The sequence below is a fragment of the Pteropus alecto genome, unplaced genomic scaffold (genome assembly GCF_000325575.1).
Source record: "Pteropus alecto unplaced genomic scaffold, ASM32557v1 scaffold60, whole genome shotgun sequence".
NCBI classification, from domain to species: Eukaryota; Metazoa; Chordata; class Mammalia; order Chiroptera; family Pteropodidae; genus Pteropus; species Pteropus alecto.
Window position 1 is genome coordinate 479,373 of NW_006430726.1, and position 16,138 is coordinate 495,510.

General features: G+C 43.0%; 1 protein-coding gene across 1 annotated transcript in view; it reads right to left on the bottom strand.

Annotated features, from left to right (window-relative positions):
* Positions 1–14,955, bottom strand: part of SV2B (synaptic vesicle glycoprotein 2B) — a 40,014-nt gene extending 25,059 nt beyond the window's left edge. The window contains exons 1-3 of the mRNA XM_006905342.2: positions 14,094–14,955; positions 2,967–3,147; positions 2,479–2,630 (exon numbers count right to left, since the gene is read on the bottom strand). Of these exons, the coding sequence (XP_006905404.1) occupies positions 2,479–2,630; positions 2,967–3,147; positions 14,094–14,634 (874 nt within the window). The 5' untranslated portion in view covers positions 14,635–14,955. The remainder of the gene's footprint in view (positions 1–2,478; positions 2,631–2,966; positions 3,148–14,093) is intronic.
* Positions 14,956–16,138: the final 1,183 nt, after the last annotated feature.

Here is a 16,138-nt window from a genome sequence, read left to right on the forward strand (position 1 = left end):
GACCTCCTATCCCTTCACTCTTGCAAAAACAATTAAATGGGTAGCACAGCCATGCACAAACATCAGTCTCTTTTCTGTAGCTACCTTTGCATTTGCTCTGCTGAGGGGAAGGGAGGCAGGGAGCGGTTAGAGGATTAATGTCTTAGATGTATTGAGAAATATCGTCAGATGTCCGGTTCACTATGGACAAAACATCTAGTCCTGGTAAAATGAGGCTTAAAATAAACAATCACTGCTGTTAGACTGTGATTCAAGTCCACCATATTTCTAGGATGGGTTTCCCCCAAGCTAATGCCTCTTTCATTTGAGCCAGATCATCCAAGAAACTTGTATTATTTTAAATGGAATGTAAAAGTCACAGATTTCAAATAGGCATACAAATGAAAAAAAATTGTCCATTTGGGGTAAAATATTTAAACACAAACCCTGATACTGTCCAGCAGTGGTCAGCCAGCAGCCATGCAGCCCCTCTACCGTGGGCATCCCATTCAGTCTTGGTCACCGTGCTCCCAACATGAATGATTTTATTGCTTTCTTAGAAACCAGACACCCAGATGTTGGTATGTGTTTGGGTGTGTAAAATGAATTGAGAAAATGATGTGGTTTATAGTGACTATCATGGGTTGCTCCCCTCACGACATCCCCCAGTCCTTCCGTCTCCACGCACACATGTGGTTTGGGTGGGACCGACCCCGGCACCAGTGCCAGGAGTGAGGAATAAAATGTATGGAAACCATTCAGACCCTGGTATCCTCTGGGGTACAGCAATTGGCTGAAGTGGGCACATGACCAAAGCTGGTCCAATCGGAGGGGAGCCAAAGACCTTTCCTCAACCCCATGTGATGCAAACAGTCTGCATGTAGGAGGCCTAGAGTTGCTGGTGCTTCCTATGAGGGAAGCAAGTCCAACGCTGCCCTTTGCATCCCAAGCGTTGCAGAACATTAGGGCTGGACAACTTGCTACAGTCAGTTCTCTTTGCTTCCTTCCCCACTCCGTTTTGTAGGTAAAGGAACCAAGGCTGGAGGAGATGGAGCAACTCGTCCCAAATTACACAGCACCACTGCTTTGACTCAGCTTTGATCCAGACTGTAATTGTACTCCCTCTCCAAAAAGGGTTTTACTCACATAATTTAAATGTAGAAATAGTTTCTCAGTGTTCACACATCTGCATTAGTTAACAGGGGAAATGATGCTATAGCAAGAATTACGGAGGGAGGGGAGGCGTTTCTTCTCTCCGGGCACACAGCTAGGTGGCATTTCCAAGTGTCCCCTGCAGTGGGGTGTGATCATATTACAGATTTGGGGCCATGAGACGTGAGCAGAAAGGATGTGCTCCACTCCCTAGCCTGCTCTTTAAACCACCCATGTGCAACTGCCCATGTTCTTTTCCCAAACCAGAGGCCCTCAAGCTCCACGTTGAAGATGATGAAACACATGCTAGATGGAGTCTGAGTCCCCAAATTATCAATGGGACAGAGCCACTCGCAGATCAGACACATCAGCCAGACTCTACAGGAGGGAGAACTGTCGATTGTGTTAAACCACTGAGATTTCAGGGGTTATTAGATTATCGTGGTAACGCCCCCAGCTTTACCTTAACTGATACATAGGCACTGTCTGTACTAAAACTTCTTTAAAAAGATATACGTGAAGCCTCCTGTGGCTCAGAACACAGAGGATCAGACTTAAAACAAGGGAAGCAGAGAGCGTCGGTTAGCTTCAGGGCAGTGGTCTGCTACCCCCTATAGGTCTATAGGATTCTACTTCATGGCAAAGCCTACACCCATAATTAGTGGTTTGCCAAAAATGATTTTGAAGGATGTCGATGGTATTTATTGCCCGAGAGACTCAAAAGGCATAATCAAATTCAAAACTGCTGCCTTCTCCCTACTTTAATTTTAATCAAACCGACAGTGAAAGTTAACATTACCAGACCTCTGTCTAGAGAATCCATTTTTTGAAATTATCCAGGATAATAAAATTGTCCTGGCTGAAAACCGAGACTTGTCTGGAGGGGCTGTTCTACTTCCGCAGTCTACGAGAGTACTGCATGGGGGCTCAGGGTGGTAGGGGGGAACATCAGGACTCAAGGTCATGCCAGGGGTGTGACCTTGGCCAAATCACCAAGTTCCCTTGGCTTCTGTTACATCATCTATACGACAGGATTATAACTTTTTCAGGGGAGGAGAACTGGAGGAGATAACAGGTGAAATCCTTTCAAATAAAAGGAAGGGAAGAGGAAGAGGGGAGGGAAGGAGGGAAGAAGTGGGGAAGGACAGACTATATTATTTCCAGAAAGACATATACTGAAATTAGCAATGTGTCTCCAGTGTGTCAGTTCTTTAGAAAGATCAAGGTCATACACAGGAACTCTGTGTGAATGTAGGGAATAAGGTTGAGAACAGGAAATGTCACAGGCACCATAGCAACAAGGGCCCCGGGGCAGGGGGGCAGGGCAGTCCTAAAGCAAGTGCTCACCATAGTGTGGAATGATGCTCCAGGCCATGGCAGATGCATAGATGCCCCCGGTCATCCAGAAGATGCCCAACCAACTGAGGTGCTCTCCTCGCTTCTCCCGAGATAAGAATTCAGAAAAATAGGCAAAAACAATGGGCAGAGCACCCCCAATACTGCAGAGAGAAAATGTCAGAAAGAAAGAATCAAGTCATATACCAAAAATGGTCATAGCAGAAACCAAGTTGCTTAGATCCCACCCTTAGGCTGTGGTGAATCAACCCAGTGAATCTGAAAGACTGGCCAAGGCAACATCAAGTTATTTTGATATTATACACTGACTTTACAACCTGGCCCCTTTCTAAGGTTCAACTTTAATATAGTATCTTGGAAGCTGAACAAAAAACTCAGTTCAGGATTTTCCGGAGGTACCAGTCAGAGCCGAGTACCAGGATGGGTGGAGCAGTGGTGTAGGAAGATCCAGTGGTGCAGGAAGCTCTGAGATTACACACCCTATGCCCGAGATGAGTCGGCAGAAGAGGAAGGCTCCGTATCCCTGCACGAAGGAGGAGAGAGAGGCGAAGGATGCGTTGACGGCCAGAGACATGCTGAGGACTTTCTTCCTCCCCAACTTATCGGCCAGACCCCCCAGGATGAAGGCCCCTGCCATCATTCCTAGGTAGACTATCAGCCCTGGGGGCGGGGAGGAGGGGGGAGAGAGAGAAAGAATACAATTGTTAGAGACCATGTGATGTTTTAGAAAATCAGACGCCCATTTTTATGCATCCTAGAAATGCCACGTCACTGACATAAAAGCTGGAATGTGACAGATGTTCATGGCAAATTAGAAGTTCTGTACAAATTCGACTTCATAGGAATGCTATTAAAAAAAAAAAAAAAAACCAGTCTCATGGGTTTACACATTGTACACATATTAAAGTAGATGAACCGTAACTGGGTTTGCTGTGCCTTTCGTAAAGTCTACTCTTTTAGGTACATAATCCACAGGAGAAGGAAAGGCTGTCATTTTATTTTTAAGCAAAGCAGGAACAGGGACCATTGGGAAGGAAGAAGACAGTGCATGTGAAAAACAGCAATTGCCAATAAGATGAGCTATTTTTTAAACATCCAAATTTTATTATACATCCCAAAAGGGCCTTTTCCAATGTTCAAATTTCTTAGGGGAATGTGGAAGAGAGCACCAATGAGCTGTCTTTTCTTAAGCACATGGAACTACAACTTGCCTTATAATAAAATCAGTTAATTTAAGCTATCATATAAATATATTGCTGTAGACATGTATATGGTATTTTAATGAAAGCCAGCATCCTCACAGAGGTGGCAAACCTCCAGAAGCAGACGGATAATCCTTGCCTATTAAATATTGCATGCTCGCTCATTATCAAAGATTGTGATAAGTATATACAGTATTGACTAAACCCAGGGAGGAAACTTTGCAGAATGGCTTTCATGCAGACAAAATGCTAAAGACAAATTTCAGAAGTACCCTTTTGCCCAGCCTTGACTGCAAATCAAACAATGAATATAAATTGTCTTTCACAGAAAGGAAGCCTCTCCTAGACCTGCAGGTGCTTTATTTATGCAGATGTGTCTAGGAAGGACCAGTATAAGAGCTGCAATTAGCTGGTACATGGGCTTGAAGGTAGGTCCCCAAAAGCAGAACTCTAACCACGCTCTGCTTTATCTTCCCAGTGGCAGATTTCTTTAATTAATTAATTAATTAATTAATTTTTATTGAAGGTTAACTGACATACATTATATTAGTTTCAGGTGTACAACATGCTGATTCAATATTCATATACATTGTGAAATGGTCACTGCAATACATCTAGCGAACATCTGTCACCATACACAGTTGCAGAATTTTTTTTTTTTTTTGTGACGAGAACTTTTCAGATTTATTCTCTTAGCAACTTTCAAATAGGCAATATAGTGTGATTACGTATAGTTGCCATGCTGTACATTATCTCCATGTTGTACGTTACCGGCCGAAGACTTAATTATTCTAAAATCGAAGTTTGTACCTTTTGACTTTTTTTCACGCAACCACCAACCGCCACTCCCTGCAGCAACCACCAACCTGTTCTCCGTATCTATTAGTTTGGTGTTTTGTTTCATTTTACGATTCCACACATAAGTGAGATCTTACGGTATCTGCCTTTGTCTGACTTAGCATTTCACTTAGCATAATGCTCTCCAAGTCCATCCATGTTGTTCCAAATGACAAGATTTTGTTCTTTTTTATGGCTGAATAATATTCCACTGTGTGTGCATGTGTATAACAAATCCATAAATCACATTTTCTTTATCCATTTGTTCTCCTCTGAACACTTAGGTTGTTTCTGTAGACAATGCTGCAGTTAACATGGGGATGCCATTATAATAACTTTTATTATTTTATTCTATGAAATGAGATGATAACTTTGGTGTTAATGATTTACACTAAAATTTTCTGCACTCGCCTGCATTATAACTCTTCACTTCTATATTGCTCAAAGCCATGAAATATGTTAGCTCCTTTTTCTTTTCAGTATATGACGTCGCTTCATGAAATATGCCTGTGAGTCTACAAGTATTTATTAAATGCCTGCTATCAGGGAAGCAACAGGGTGCAAACACATGAAAATCCCTGCTTACACTCTGGAAGTAGGAAAGAGAGTAAACAAAAAAGTGAGTAAAATATATAACAAGTGGGCTACTGGTAAAGGTTACAGAGAAAACATAATGCAGCAAAGTGGTGGTGGGGTAGAGGGAGGAATAGGGAGAGCCGGTGTGGAAGGTGGCAATTTTAAATACGGTGATTCAGGAACTTTTCATGGAGATGGGACATTTGGGCAAAGACCTGAATGAAGCCAGACGAGGAACTCCAGGGGAAACTGCCAAGCGTGTGCTCCTGGGTTCTCTCCTGGGGCGGTTTCTCTGCATACGTGGAAGAGTCACAGAGAAATGACAGAGTGAGGATTTTCTATTCCCCCTATTTCATCAATTTCCCAGCCCCCAGCTCAGAAGATTTACTGATTTCCCACTATATCAGGTCACTGACATTAGAGATAATGAATCACAATGTACAAACCCGACGCATAGTATGTGTCATGCTGTATTGCAATAATGTGTGGGCCAGTGTTCTCGGCTAGACTATGAGTTGATCTGCCTGATCCAGCTCTGACCAGCCAAGGGTTTTCAACATCTGGTTCCCTGCAGACTTAATCTTCTCAGTTCTGAGCCATTGTTGTGGCTAGCAGGACTGCCTTGCTCACCATTGAGGGTATCTTAAAACCATCTGCCACTGCCATGACTCATCTCCACCAAGCAAGCCTGAGTGACCCTTCCAGGACACCGATTTGCAATCCCAGCGATGAACACTGTGCCAGTTATTAAGCTATAAACACTGAGCCAGTCTCTCAGCTCGGAAGCCACCCTTCTAGGAAGCCATCCTTCTAGCCCTTACTCTGTCCACTAACCACACTGTGCCTTGCTGGCCACTCCCGGCTAGGCCTTGCCAGTAGGGGACGCTAGAAAGAGGCTTGAAGGTTAGAGAAGCAAGGAAGAGAGAGACCTGTGCTTTCTGCTCCTGTAAATTTTACCGGAGAAATAACTTCTCCACTAGCAGCAGCAATGTCTTTCCATGGTAGCATCTGAATCTTGTTAGCAGAACCAGCCACATCCTGCCCTTCCCTCCTCGCCCACACCAACAGCATCCAGCCAGGGCCACTCTCCAGAGATCTGAACTATAGCTCCATGAGGCCCTTTCTCTGAGTTTCTAAGTTATAATAATTCCCATTTCTTCCCTTTATTCCCCTATCCCTAGGAGTGGCAACTGCTCCCTGCATTCATAAACTTCAGTATGCTTTTTAAAAATATTTCACCTGTCCAATTAATAATTTGTATATTAAATCTCTCTGTTCAAATATGGTGTAATTTCTGTCTCCTGGTTATGTATTGACTGAACCAGTCACACAAAGGAATAAATGAATCTTAGAGGTTAGATACTGAATCCGACCCCTTAGCTTAACCACATGCGGAGGCCGAGAAAGTCAGTGACTCTCCAGGAGCCTTGTTGCTGGCCCAGGATCTGCACACCTGCCCTTCTAGTCTCCTAGCTCCAAGCCTGGTGTTTTTGCTACCAAACCTCACTGTCCAAGGCAAAAGAGAAACTAGAGGGAACACGAAATGCCTCTAAAAATACTGTTGTAGAAGTTCAGAATATGCCACCCAAAATACGCCATTTTGGTATAAGGATTATTTTGAGCTCAAGACAGCTGAGAAACAGCAGACCAAAAAAGAAAAAAAAAAAGAAAAAAAAAGAAAGAAACAGGAGAGTCTGCCCTGCCCCACATTTGCCTAAAAGCAGGCTTAAATTCAATCAGCAGAGACTCTTATCAGCCCAGACACAGGACTAAGAGGAGTACTCATGAGTTACCTTACTGACTTTGATATATTCGTTGCTTTAAAAACAGCCACTGATTTAGTGCGGTTCTTAAGGAAACACTGCAGGCTCCTTGTGAGATCTCATAACTTTGGAAATGGAACGACTTCCTTCAGAAATGACAGTGCATCTAAGCGCGGGGACGCATGCGAAAGCAAGCGGCTTGGCCTGCGGCAAAGAGCATAGGCTTTGGAGGCAGGCACACCTGGGGCAGAGCTTGGGTTGGCACTTTCTGGTTGTGGGACCTACTGTCAGAGTCAGTAACTTCTCCGATCCTCATTTTCTTCATCTACAAAATGAGGAGATTAATACCTATCAATGGAGATCTCTGGGTAAGTTAAATGACCTTATGTATGCAATGTGCCTGGCACATAGTAAGCACAAAGTACCATTTTTTAACATATTCTCTGTTGCACATTTGAACATCTTTGTATCAAACCATCTCAAAAGATATATTGTTGATTATCTATGGTGCATTGAGAGTGGAGAAGGATTCAGGAAAAGGCTCTGCTAACAATACAAACTGTAATTTTTTTTTTTCAGGAGAGTCCACATCCACTGACAGAAATAGATCTAATGATAAATATAATAAAAAAGGGGGGGGAAACACCTTACTAAAACAATCTTATCTTCCATTAGGTTTCCCCATATATTTACCTTTCCACAGTTTACCATGCAGGAAAGCCCAAAACCTTTTTCCCTTGTCTTGTCGCTCTTCTACGAATTTATAGTTCTTTGTGAAGATGCTATCTGAGCCCAAGTTCTAACCATTCCTCTGAGTTACTCATATGCATACACACTGTATGTGTTAATAAACTCTGTTTTTCTCTTGTTAATCTGTCTTTTGCCAGTTTAATTTGAACCTAGGATGTAGAGAGAAGAAGTTTTTCCTCCCCTGCACTGTCTTAGGAGTCTACAGAAATAAACAATGGAGGAAAGGTGGGCTCAGGCACAGAGAAGAGAAATATGAAATGAATGACTCTTCTGGAATGGCTGTGCTATTAAACTAATTTAAAATCTGTCTTTAGCGGAAGAAATTAAGACAATAAATTTGGAAAATTAGAGTGCAATGGAGTTATCAAAAATTACTTTAGCAGGAAGCAGATAACGGACTAGTTCGAAAGTCTACCACCCTTCAAGTCCACTCAACAAGCTCAGTCGCATATTAGAGCAATGTCCCCTGATGCACTGAGCTTTTTAAGAAAGTTAAGAACCATGGTTACTGCTTGCTGAATTGGGGGAGTGGGGTGAGAAGGGCTTTTCATCGGTGATAACACCACAGAGGAAAAGGAGTACCCCTCCTGGGACAAGGGAGAAGCCTGCACTGACAGGTGCCATGAAAGGAAGAGCCCAGTCTGGACGGCAAGATGATCTGGGCCACAGTCCTGGCTCCCCTGATTACCAGCAGCATGGCCGTGGGCAACACCTTCAGCCCCTCTGATCATGGCTCCCTATTTGTGAAATTCAGATAACAGTGCTCATCTTGCAGAGTTGTTAGCATTATGTAGGACAGCAGATTGAAAGTATCTAGCAGGATGCCTAGCATGAAAGCAAATGCACAACTAATGAAAGTTGCTATTGTTGTTATGAGCAGCGCAGCAGAGAATAGGCTGTGACCTAAGAAAGAACCGGGATTAGAAAAGTGAAAATAAGTTGGTGGTATTTTAAAATCAAACCAACCACATATTAAAGGAATTTCAGGAAAGAGGACAGTGACTAGCAGAAGCAGCTTATTTATAGCAGCATACCCTTTAAATATCTTTCCTTCTTTCCTTACCTGCAGAAGCACCCGGATTACAATAAAAAGCTCTTTTTAGACTGAAATATTTTTCAAGTTTTCTCTAACAAGACTTCCAGTGGGGAAACTTTTTTTATGTATATATTTTTTTGCTAACTCTTATTTAGATTTCTTAAATTCCCGGATTCAATGTCATCTCCTTAGAGAGGCATCTGTGATGTTCCAAACTAGGGCTCAACTAACTTTTTCCATTAAAAACAACAACAACAACAACAACAAAAAACAGAATAAATATTTTCCTGTAAATAATTTATTTTGCAAATGTTCTATGGTTTCTGTGACATATTCTTCTTTTTCCTATTTTTTTCTTTACAATCCTTTACAAATGTAAAAACAAAAACAAGCCCCAGCCCTGTGGGCCACAGTTTGCTGACTTCCATCCTGTCATCCCTCCTACTCTTTCTATTACATACCGTTCCTTTCTTTGTATCACATATATCTATTTGCTCTTATACGAGATTTGTCAAACTCCTTTCACAGTGAACTCCTAGAGGCAGGGACTGTATTGATTCCGTCCTCAGTGTGTCTCTGGCATCTAGCGGACCCTGGCACATAGCAAGCGCTTCGCCAATACTTGTTCGAGAAACGCACGGCTGCTGTCAGCACGTTTTATTCCTCGTATTTGTACACATATGACTATGTCCTGTATTTACGCGGTCGGGACCATTCTGAGCAGGAAGTTTCACAACTTATTTTTTTCCACCTGACAAATAGCTCAACGAAGAACATCTTTGTGCATATGCTTTTGTCTGCAATGCTGGTTATTTTCTCGGAATTGATTTCAAGAAATGGAATCACGAGGTCAAAAGGGCTTAATGAGTTTGTGGTTCTTAAGACACAATGCCAGATTTGCTCTGGAGAGCTGATCCATATCGCAAACCTCTCTCCATCTCTAGAGATGCTTTTCACCCAGAATATATCCTCTGAGCACCAGAGGCAGCAGGGTGAGAAGATACACGATCAGAATGCACTGGCTTCTGCGGTGATGTGAAACAGAAAACACTCTGCACAAGTGAGCAGCCCTGGCCAGCCTCAGAGAGGAGGGGTTCACATTCGGTCTGTTTGGGGGGGCCCCACAGGGCAGGTCATAGCCTATTACATTCCTAAGACCATCTATCTGTCTCCCACTTCCTTCTTCCCTACCTTGCTAATGTCTGAGACTTTGAAGCTTCCTTCTCAGAAACTAAATTGATCGTTTGCAAAGTGAAACCAGCTCATCTGGGCTTGCGCTACATGAGATCTATAAATAAAGAGGGATTTTTACATCCACTGGCCTACAAGGGGCCATTAGCTGTGTATTCATGAACTTTACATTGGACCTGAGTGTTCTCTGTCCGACATGGTTCCTGGCGGAGGGGCCATGAGGAGACCTTTGAGCATCTGCTATTCTCGTCTACATAGGGTGATGGGTCATTCTTTGGAACCCTTTTCACAGCCTGACACTGGGCTAACAGTCTATGCCCCAAGAAGCCTGCAGAGCCTCATAAAATTGGCACCTGGCCTCTCAGGTTCGGCTGCTTAAGCCTTTTGTTACCCTTTCACCTACAGAGACAGGCTGTAACCGACTCCAGCACTTGGACGGGGGAGGCCCAGCACCTACTTTACTACCAGACAGCCCTTGGTGAACACAAGTGGCGATGAGTGGCTATGCAGGACAAGAAAACTGCATTACGGACTGCAATCCAGCACGCATTACTTAAGGTCCCTGAGCAACACTTCCCTTGTCACATAAACTGGGGATCTCCAGGGTCATGTAAAGCTCAAATAAGAATACCTATAAAAACCACTAAAAACCTGCTATGCACTGTGAAAATGTAAACAGGAATTAGGGGTACGACCCCATTTTTTTCATGCTGGTCAAAGTGCGTGCAAATATCCCAACCACCACCATGAACATAAGAAGGAAACCGTTTGGGGAATGTTCTTTCATAGCAAGATAAGCAAAAACCCTGATACCGCAGCAGCTCCAAGTGACCCTGAGTCTCTATGTAACTACCTAGTTCTCTGGGGCTGCACAACAAAACCGCCAGGGAGTTGTTAAAGAAACGCCTAAGCCCACACCTCACCCATAGAGATTCTGATTTAACTCTTCCAGAGCAAGGCCCGCTGTTTTAACAGGGCCTCAGCTGCTCTAATGGACAGACAGGGTGGAGAACACTCATCTAGAGTTGTGGTTCTCAACTGGAGGTGATGCTGTCCCCCCGAGGATGTTTGCCAATATCTGGAGACGCTTTCGTTTGTCATAATGGGGAGCTGGTAGAGGCCAGGGATGCTGCTAAATATCCTACAATCACAGGACAGCCTTCTAGAGCAGACTTATCCAGTCCGAAGGTCAATAGCGCATGCTGTTGAGAGAGGCCACACTAAGGACTGGTTCGAAAGAAGGTCAACAGCTGCTTGAACTGTACAAAATGGCTCTGCAATGTTTCTGGTCCCACCTGCTCTCCAGAACCTTGTCACTCCCCCATTAAGACATAGAGACTATTTCCTTGTCCTTGAAATTAAGAAGGTCTTTATGATTACCTCAACAAATAGAATACAAACGAAATAACGGTGCTTGATGTATTTACTGAGCATGTAGTTTGTGCCAGGCCCTGGGGCACAGAGTAGCCCCTCCTCTCAAGAACTGACACTCTGAATTCAGGGCTAAAGAAAAAGTGGCTCATAAGTTGAATGGTCTGCTCCGATGCTCACCTTGAATTTGCGTATTAAACAATTAAAGGATAATATTTTATGACGGCAGAGTAATACGTCCATCTCTGAGCAGCTGGGGAAATTCAACTCACAATGTACTCTAATGAATCTGCCCATCTGACACTGCTCCCCTCCTCCCTATAGTTCATACCGACAACAGGTCCCACAGGTCCCCTGTGAGGTCGTAAGTCATTGTCTGAAGCAAAGGACTCCTTTCCCACTGCAGATGGCAAGAAAAACTAACAGGCAATAAAATACACCCCCAAGCGACTAGATCCTTCCAGGAGATAAAATTCTGAAGACAGAAATGGAACTGTTGCCTGAAACTGTTTTCTTTTTCCTTTGGTCAGCATGAAAGTAGGATTAGCCCCCAGTTCCGGATTAAGGAGTATTTTTACCATTATGGGAAAACTTTGGTGTTAATTTATTTGATACAGGCAAGGGATAAAATAGGATTAAAAAATCCTCTAACTACCACGGTGATTATGAGGTTATATGAAACACTATATGGAAATGGCCTCATAAGATCCTTCAATCATCCACTTCCCCAGATCCACTTAGACATTCATTTCCTTGACTACAAAGTAGACCCCACAAGTGCACAGAAGTCTCTGCTCAGAGACTTCTTGGGCTGAGTCACAGTATCTTCAGCAGATGCTGAAGGCAAAAGTGCACAGATGTGGACCATGTTCCCTTGACTCCCAGCATTTGCCCTGGGAGTCAGCAGAAGCGTGGACCAGGCTGTAGCTCTGTTAATGAGGCTGCCAGATACCAGGGTGGTGGAGAGACCAAAAAGGCATGAAATCATTTCTGACATTGCCAACTGGGACTAACAGGGACCCAGGACTTCAGCAGAGAACATCACAAAGCAAATGAACGTCTTGGAAATGTTTAGATCAGTTGGGGACGGTTTGGTTTGGTTTGGGGTTTGTTTTATTTTTTTCCCTTTTAAAAATATCTATTCAAACTTGAAGGTATTTAGCAGAATTCTTTTAATAATTATAATAATAATAATATAATAATAACAGTATTAAAATTCTGTTGGTGTTTAAAAACTCTAGGTGACTTCCTTGCTTCTCAGGTCATTTCTTCTGTTTGTATATGCTCAGTCTCTTGGTTTCCTAATGGTCATATCTGACACAGTTCTAATCATTGTAAATGGTCCTTATAATTAAGTGGGAATAGATAAAACAATTTTTTTAAACCCCTCAGGGACAATTCTTCATGCAGATGTTTTATTTTATATCTAGTCTTATTTATGATGACTCTAAATCAGTGGTCAGCAAACTGTAATCCTTAGGCTAAATCCAGCTCACCACCTTTTTTCGTAAATAAAGTTTTATTAGAACACAGTCATGCCCATTTGTTTACATATCATCTATGGCTGCTTTTGTGTGACAGAGACAGAGTTGATTAGTGGTGACAGAGACCATCTGGCCCTGCTAAGCCTAAAATGTTTATTATCTGGGCCTTCAAAGAAAATGTTTGCCAACCCTTGCTGTAAAACAAGTATTAGGAACCAGAATCATTTCATAGCATGTAGCCCTACAGTAATTAGATACGTTTCTGCATTTGTTAATGCCTGTTTGTCCTGCTATATGTAAGTTCTTTGAGAGCCAAGGACTATGTCTGTCTAGTTCAATATCTTCTCTCCAGGGGCTGAGCAGAGACTAGCACACAGAATGCAAGTAATGAATATTTGTTGAATGAATAAACTAAGTTGCTAGGTAGATTTTGAGTTCTGGAGGGCCATAAGCATGTTTCCGTCTGGAATCAGAAGCTGATTCATAGTAAGTTCTCAATAACTGCATGTTTGCTAAACCATCAATTGCATAGACTTTACGTTTGGAGAATGGATGTGTTTTGTAGGGCATTTAATAGAGTTCTGGAGGGCCATAAGCATGTTTCAGTCTGGAATGTTTGCTAAACCATCAATTGCATAGACTTTACGTTTGGAGAATGGATGTGTTTTGTAGGGCATTTAATAGCCAGGACAAATCCTTGTCTATACTATGATGAATCTCTTCTATGCCACACCATTGGTGCCCATCCATTCTCTAACTTCACAAAATCCTCTCTGCTTCAAGCCCTTGTATCTAACATTTGACTCTCATGGTGTTAGTCTGATCATTGATTTGCAGAGCTGGTCCTCCCTCCTGCAGAATCCATCTGTGCTCCACAGTGTGGTTCCCAGCAGCCTGCAGGGGCTCTGTGGGTATACTCAGCCCAAGACACATGGGCATTCTGCCTGCTAGCACTTACATACAAGAGAAACCAGGAGCAGACTGGATTCTGGAAGGACACAGAGAAAAGCACTAAGTGGAAGAGACCTCTGGCCTGCTACTCACAAAGAGTGTTTGTCATTTAGATATAAAGAAGATGGTTTGATATGAAGAAGAGACAAATCAGACTCTCAAGGAGGCAACAAGATTTGGAAAAAGAACTAAGAGCTTGAGAGTCAGACCTAGGTATGAATCTAAGCTCTAATACTTACTAGTAGTGTACATTTGAGACAATCAATTAATTTCTCTGAGATAAAAATACCTTAACAGCAAAATGGGTATAAAATGATAATGTTGCAAGGACATTGTGATAGATTTAAGGTCCCTAACAGTGAGAGGTACTATATACATTTTACTCCTCTTTCTCCTTTATATTTTAATGTCAAGAGAAGGATGATCTTTGAAAATTTCCACTTACCAAGCATTCCTTTCTTGGAACTGGACAGACACATGTCCTTCTCTGCACTAGGCAGGGCAAAACTCACCACGAACACTTCTACCCCATCGGCCATCAGGGCCAAACCCAAGACGAAAAACAGGATCCACTGGAAGCGCCCGTGGCCACACTCGTCAATGATGGTCTCATACTGATGAGCCAGCTGCTCCTCATCTTCCATTCGCTCAGCCAGCAAGTCTGCCTGGCCCCGAAGGCCATCCGCCCTGGAGGGTGCCTTCTTGGCCTGCTTAGCCTTGACGTCATCCGGGTGAGGAATGCCCTGGTACTCGCCCTCGTAGATCTCATCCTCCTCATCGTGGCCTTCTGTAACATCGCTCTGGGCGTCTTCTTCTGGGTTGGACTCGTTGCCACGATAATAGCCGTCACTGGGGGCATAGCCCTCATAGTTGTCCTGATATTTGTAGTCATCCATTCCTTGATTCCGGGACTGCCTGGTTGCCTCTCGAGCTATATCTCTCGCACCGCGGTAGAGGTTTGGGCTGTTTCGATAACCATCATTCATTCTATGTGCAGAGGTTTAAATGTAGAATGTGCTCGTGTGACTTCTCAGGTGAAAATGGCACCTGTATTCTTCCCACTTTGTCTCTCAGATAGAGCGGCTTGGTGCAAAGGCAATCTAAGTATCCTTTTGCATTCGATGTCTACTGGAAGTCTTTGGAAAATTTCAAATTCTAGTCATCTCCTTCAGTGACCCCGAGATGTTGTGTTGGGAGATGTTGATTAGACATGGGTCCAGCTGGGTTCCTTGACAAGGCGCCGGCAGGACTTGGCAGCTTGCTGGCTGGCCTGATTTGTTCTGTTACTGAAGGTTATGCCCTGGGAGTATGGAGAAGGTAAAGAGGAGTTTTAGTATTACAAACTGCTGAAATTCTAACAAACACTCTCAGAATTAAACAAATGTATTTACTAATGCCAGTGCTTTGTGTGTAAGGTGGAAGGAATTCTGATGAAACATTTGGATTCATGTCAAATGAATAAATATTGAATCCGTGAGACAAAAGATAAGGGGAGAAAGAACAGGGTCAGAGAGGCCATTTGAAGTGTTGATTCGCCCATGAGTAGCGTCCGATCTTAACACAATAATGAGACAGAAAGGGGCAAGAGATTTTCAATACAAGACAATTTTATGTAATGGATTTTTTTTTTGTTAGAATTCATCAAGCCTTTGGCAACAATGCAGATTTACTACAACTCAGCTTCTGTTATGAAAACGCCAGCTTTTCTAAGTTTATTATAAAAGGGCTGGACAATTTTCCAACTAGAATTGTGTGACAAATACCCAGGACCATGTTTTTCCCAAGGCCTAGCTTACTTTTGAAACTCAGCATTGTGGTTTGAGGGTCACTCTGATCTTGTACTTGGCTTAAATGGGCAACAACAGTCGCTGAAGACCCAGAGACAGAGAGCTTGGGTCTGAAACTTGATTCTGCCACACAATGGCTGTGTGACCACACACATATCTTTCTGAGCCTCACTTTTCTCATCTATAAAGTGGAGATAACAATAGTACTTAACTCATAAGGTTGTACGTATAGTGCTTAGAAAAGCACCTGAGCTGCTTGGTAAATGCTATTTAAACCTTAACGTTACTGTTGCTCTTTTTTTTTCTTTTCCTAGTTCCAGTTCTGGAAATCAGACCCTACCCTATATCCCAGTTCTAAGCACTGTATCCCTCTATTGACTCCTATACTTGAGGGACTGGCACAGCCTGCCCTAATTACCCTCCTAGAACCCCAGTTCTCACAGGGTTTGGAGCCAACCTCTAATAATGCCTACTCTGCTAGTGTGTCACAGCTCTTAATCCTAACTCTCACAAAAATCAAAAGAGGAAGAAAACAATATTTGTGTCTTCATCATACAAATAAAGAAAGTGTGGCTCACATGGGGTTAGATCGAGGCCACATAGCTAGGTCCACTGATCCCAAAGTCAGTTTTTGCATGGCCCCTGTGCTTCCAAATGCTGTTCGGAGGGCCCATCACTTTAGATCACCTGGGGAGCTTCAAAA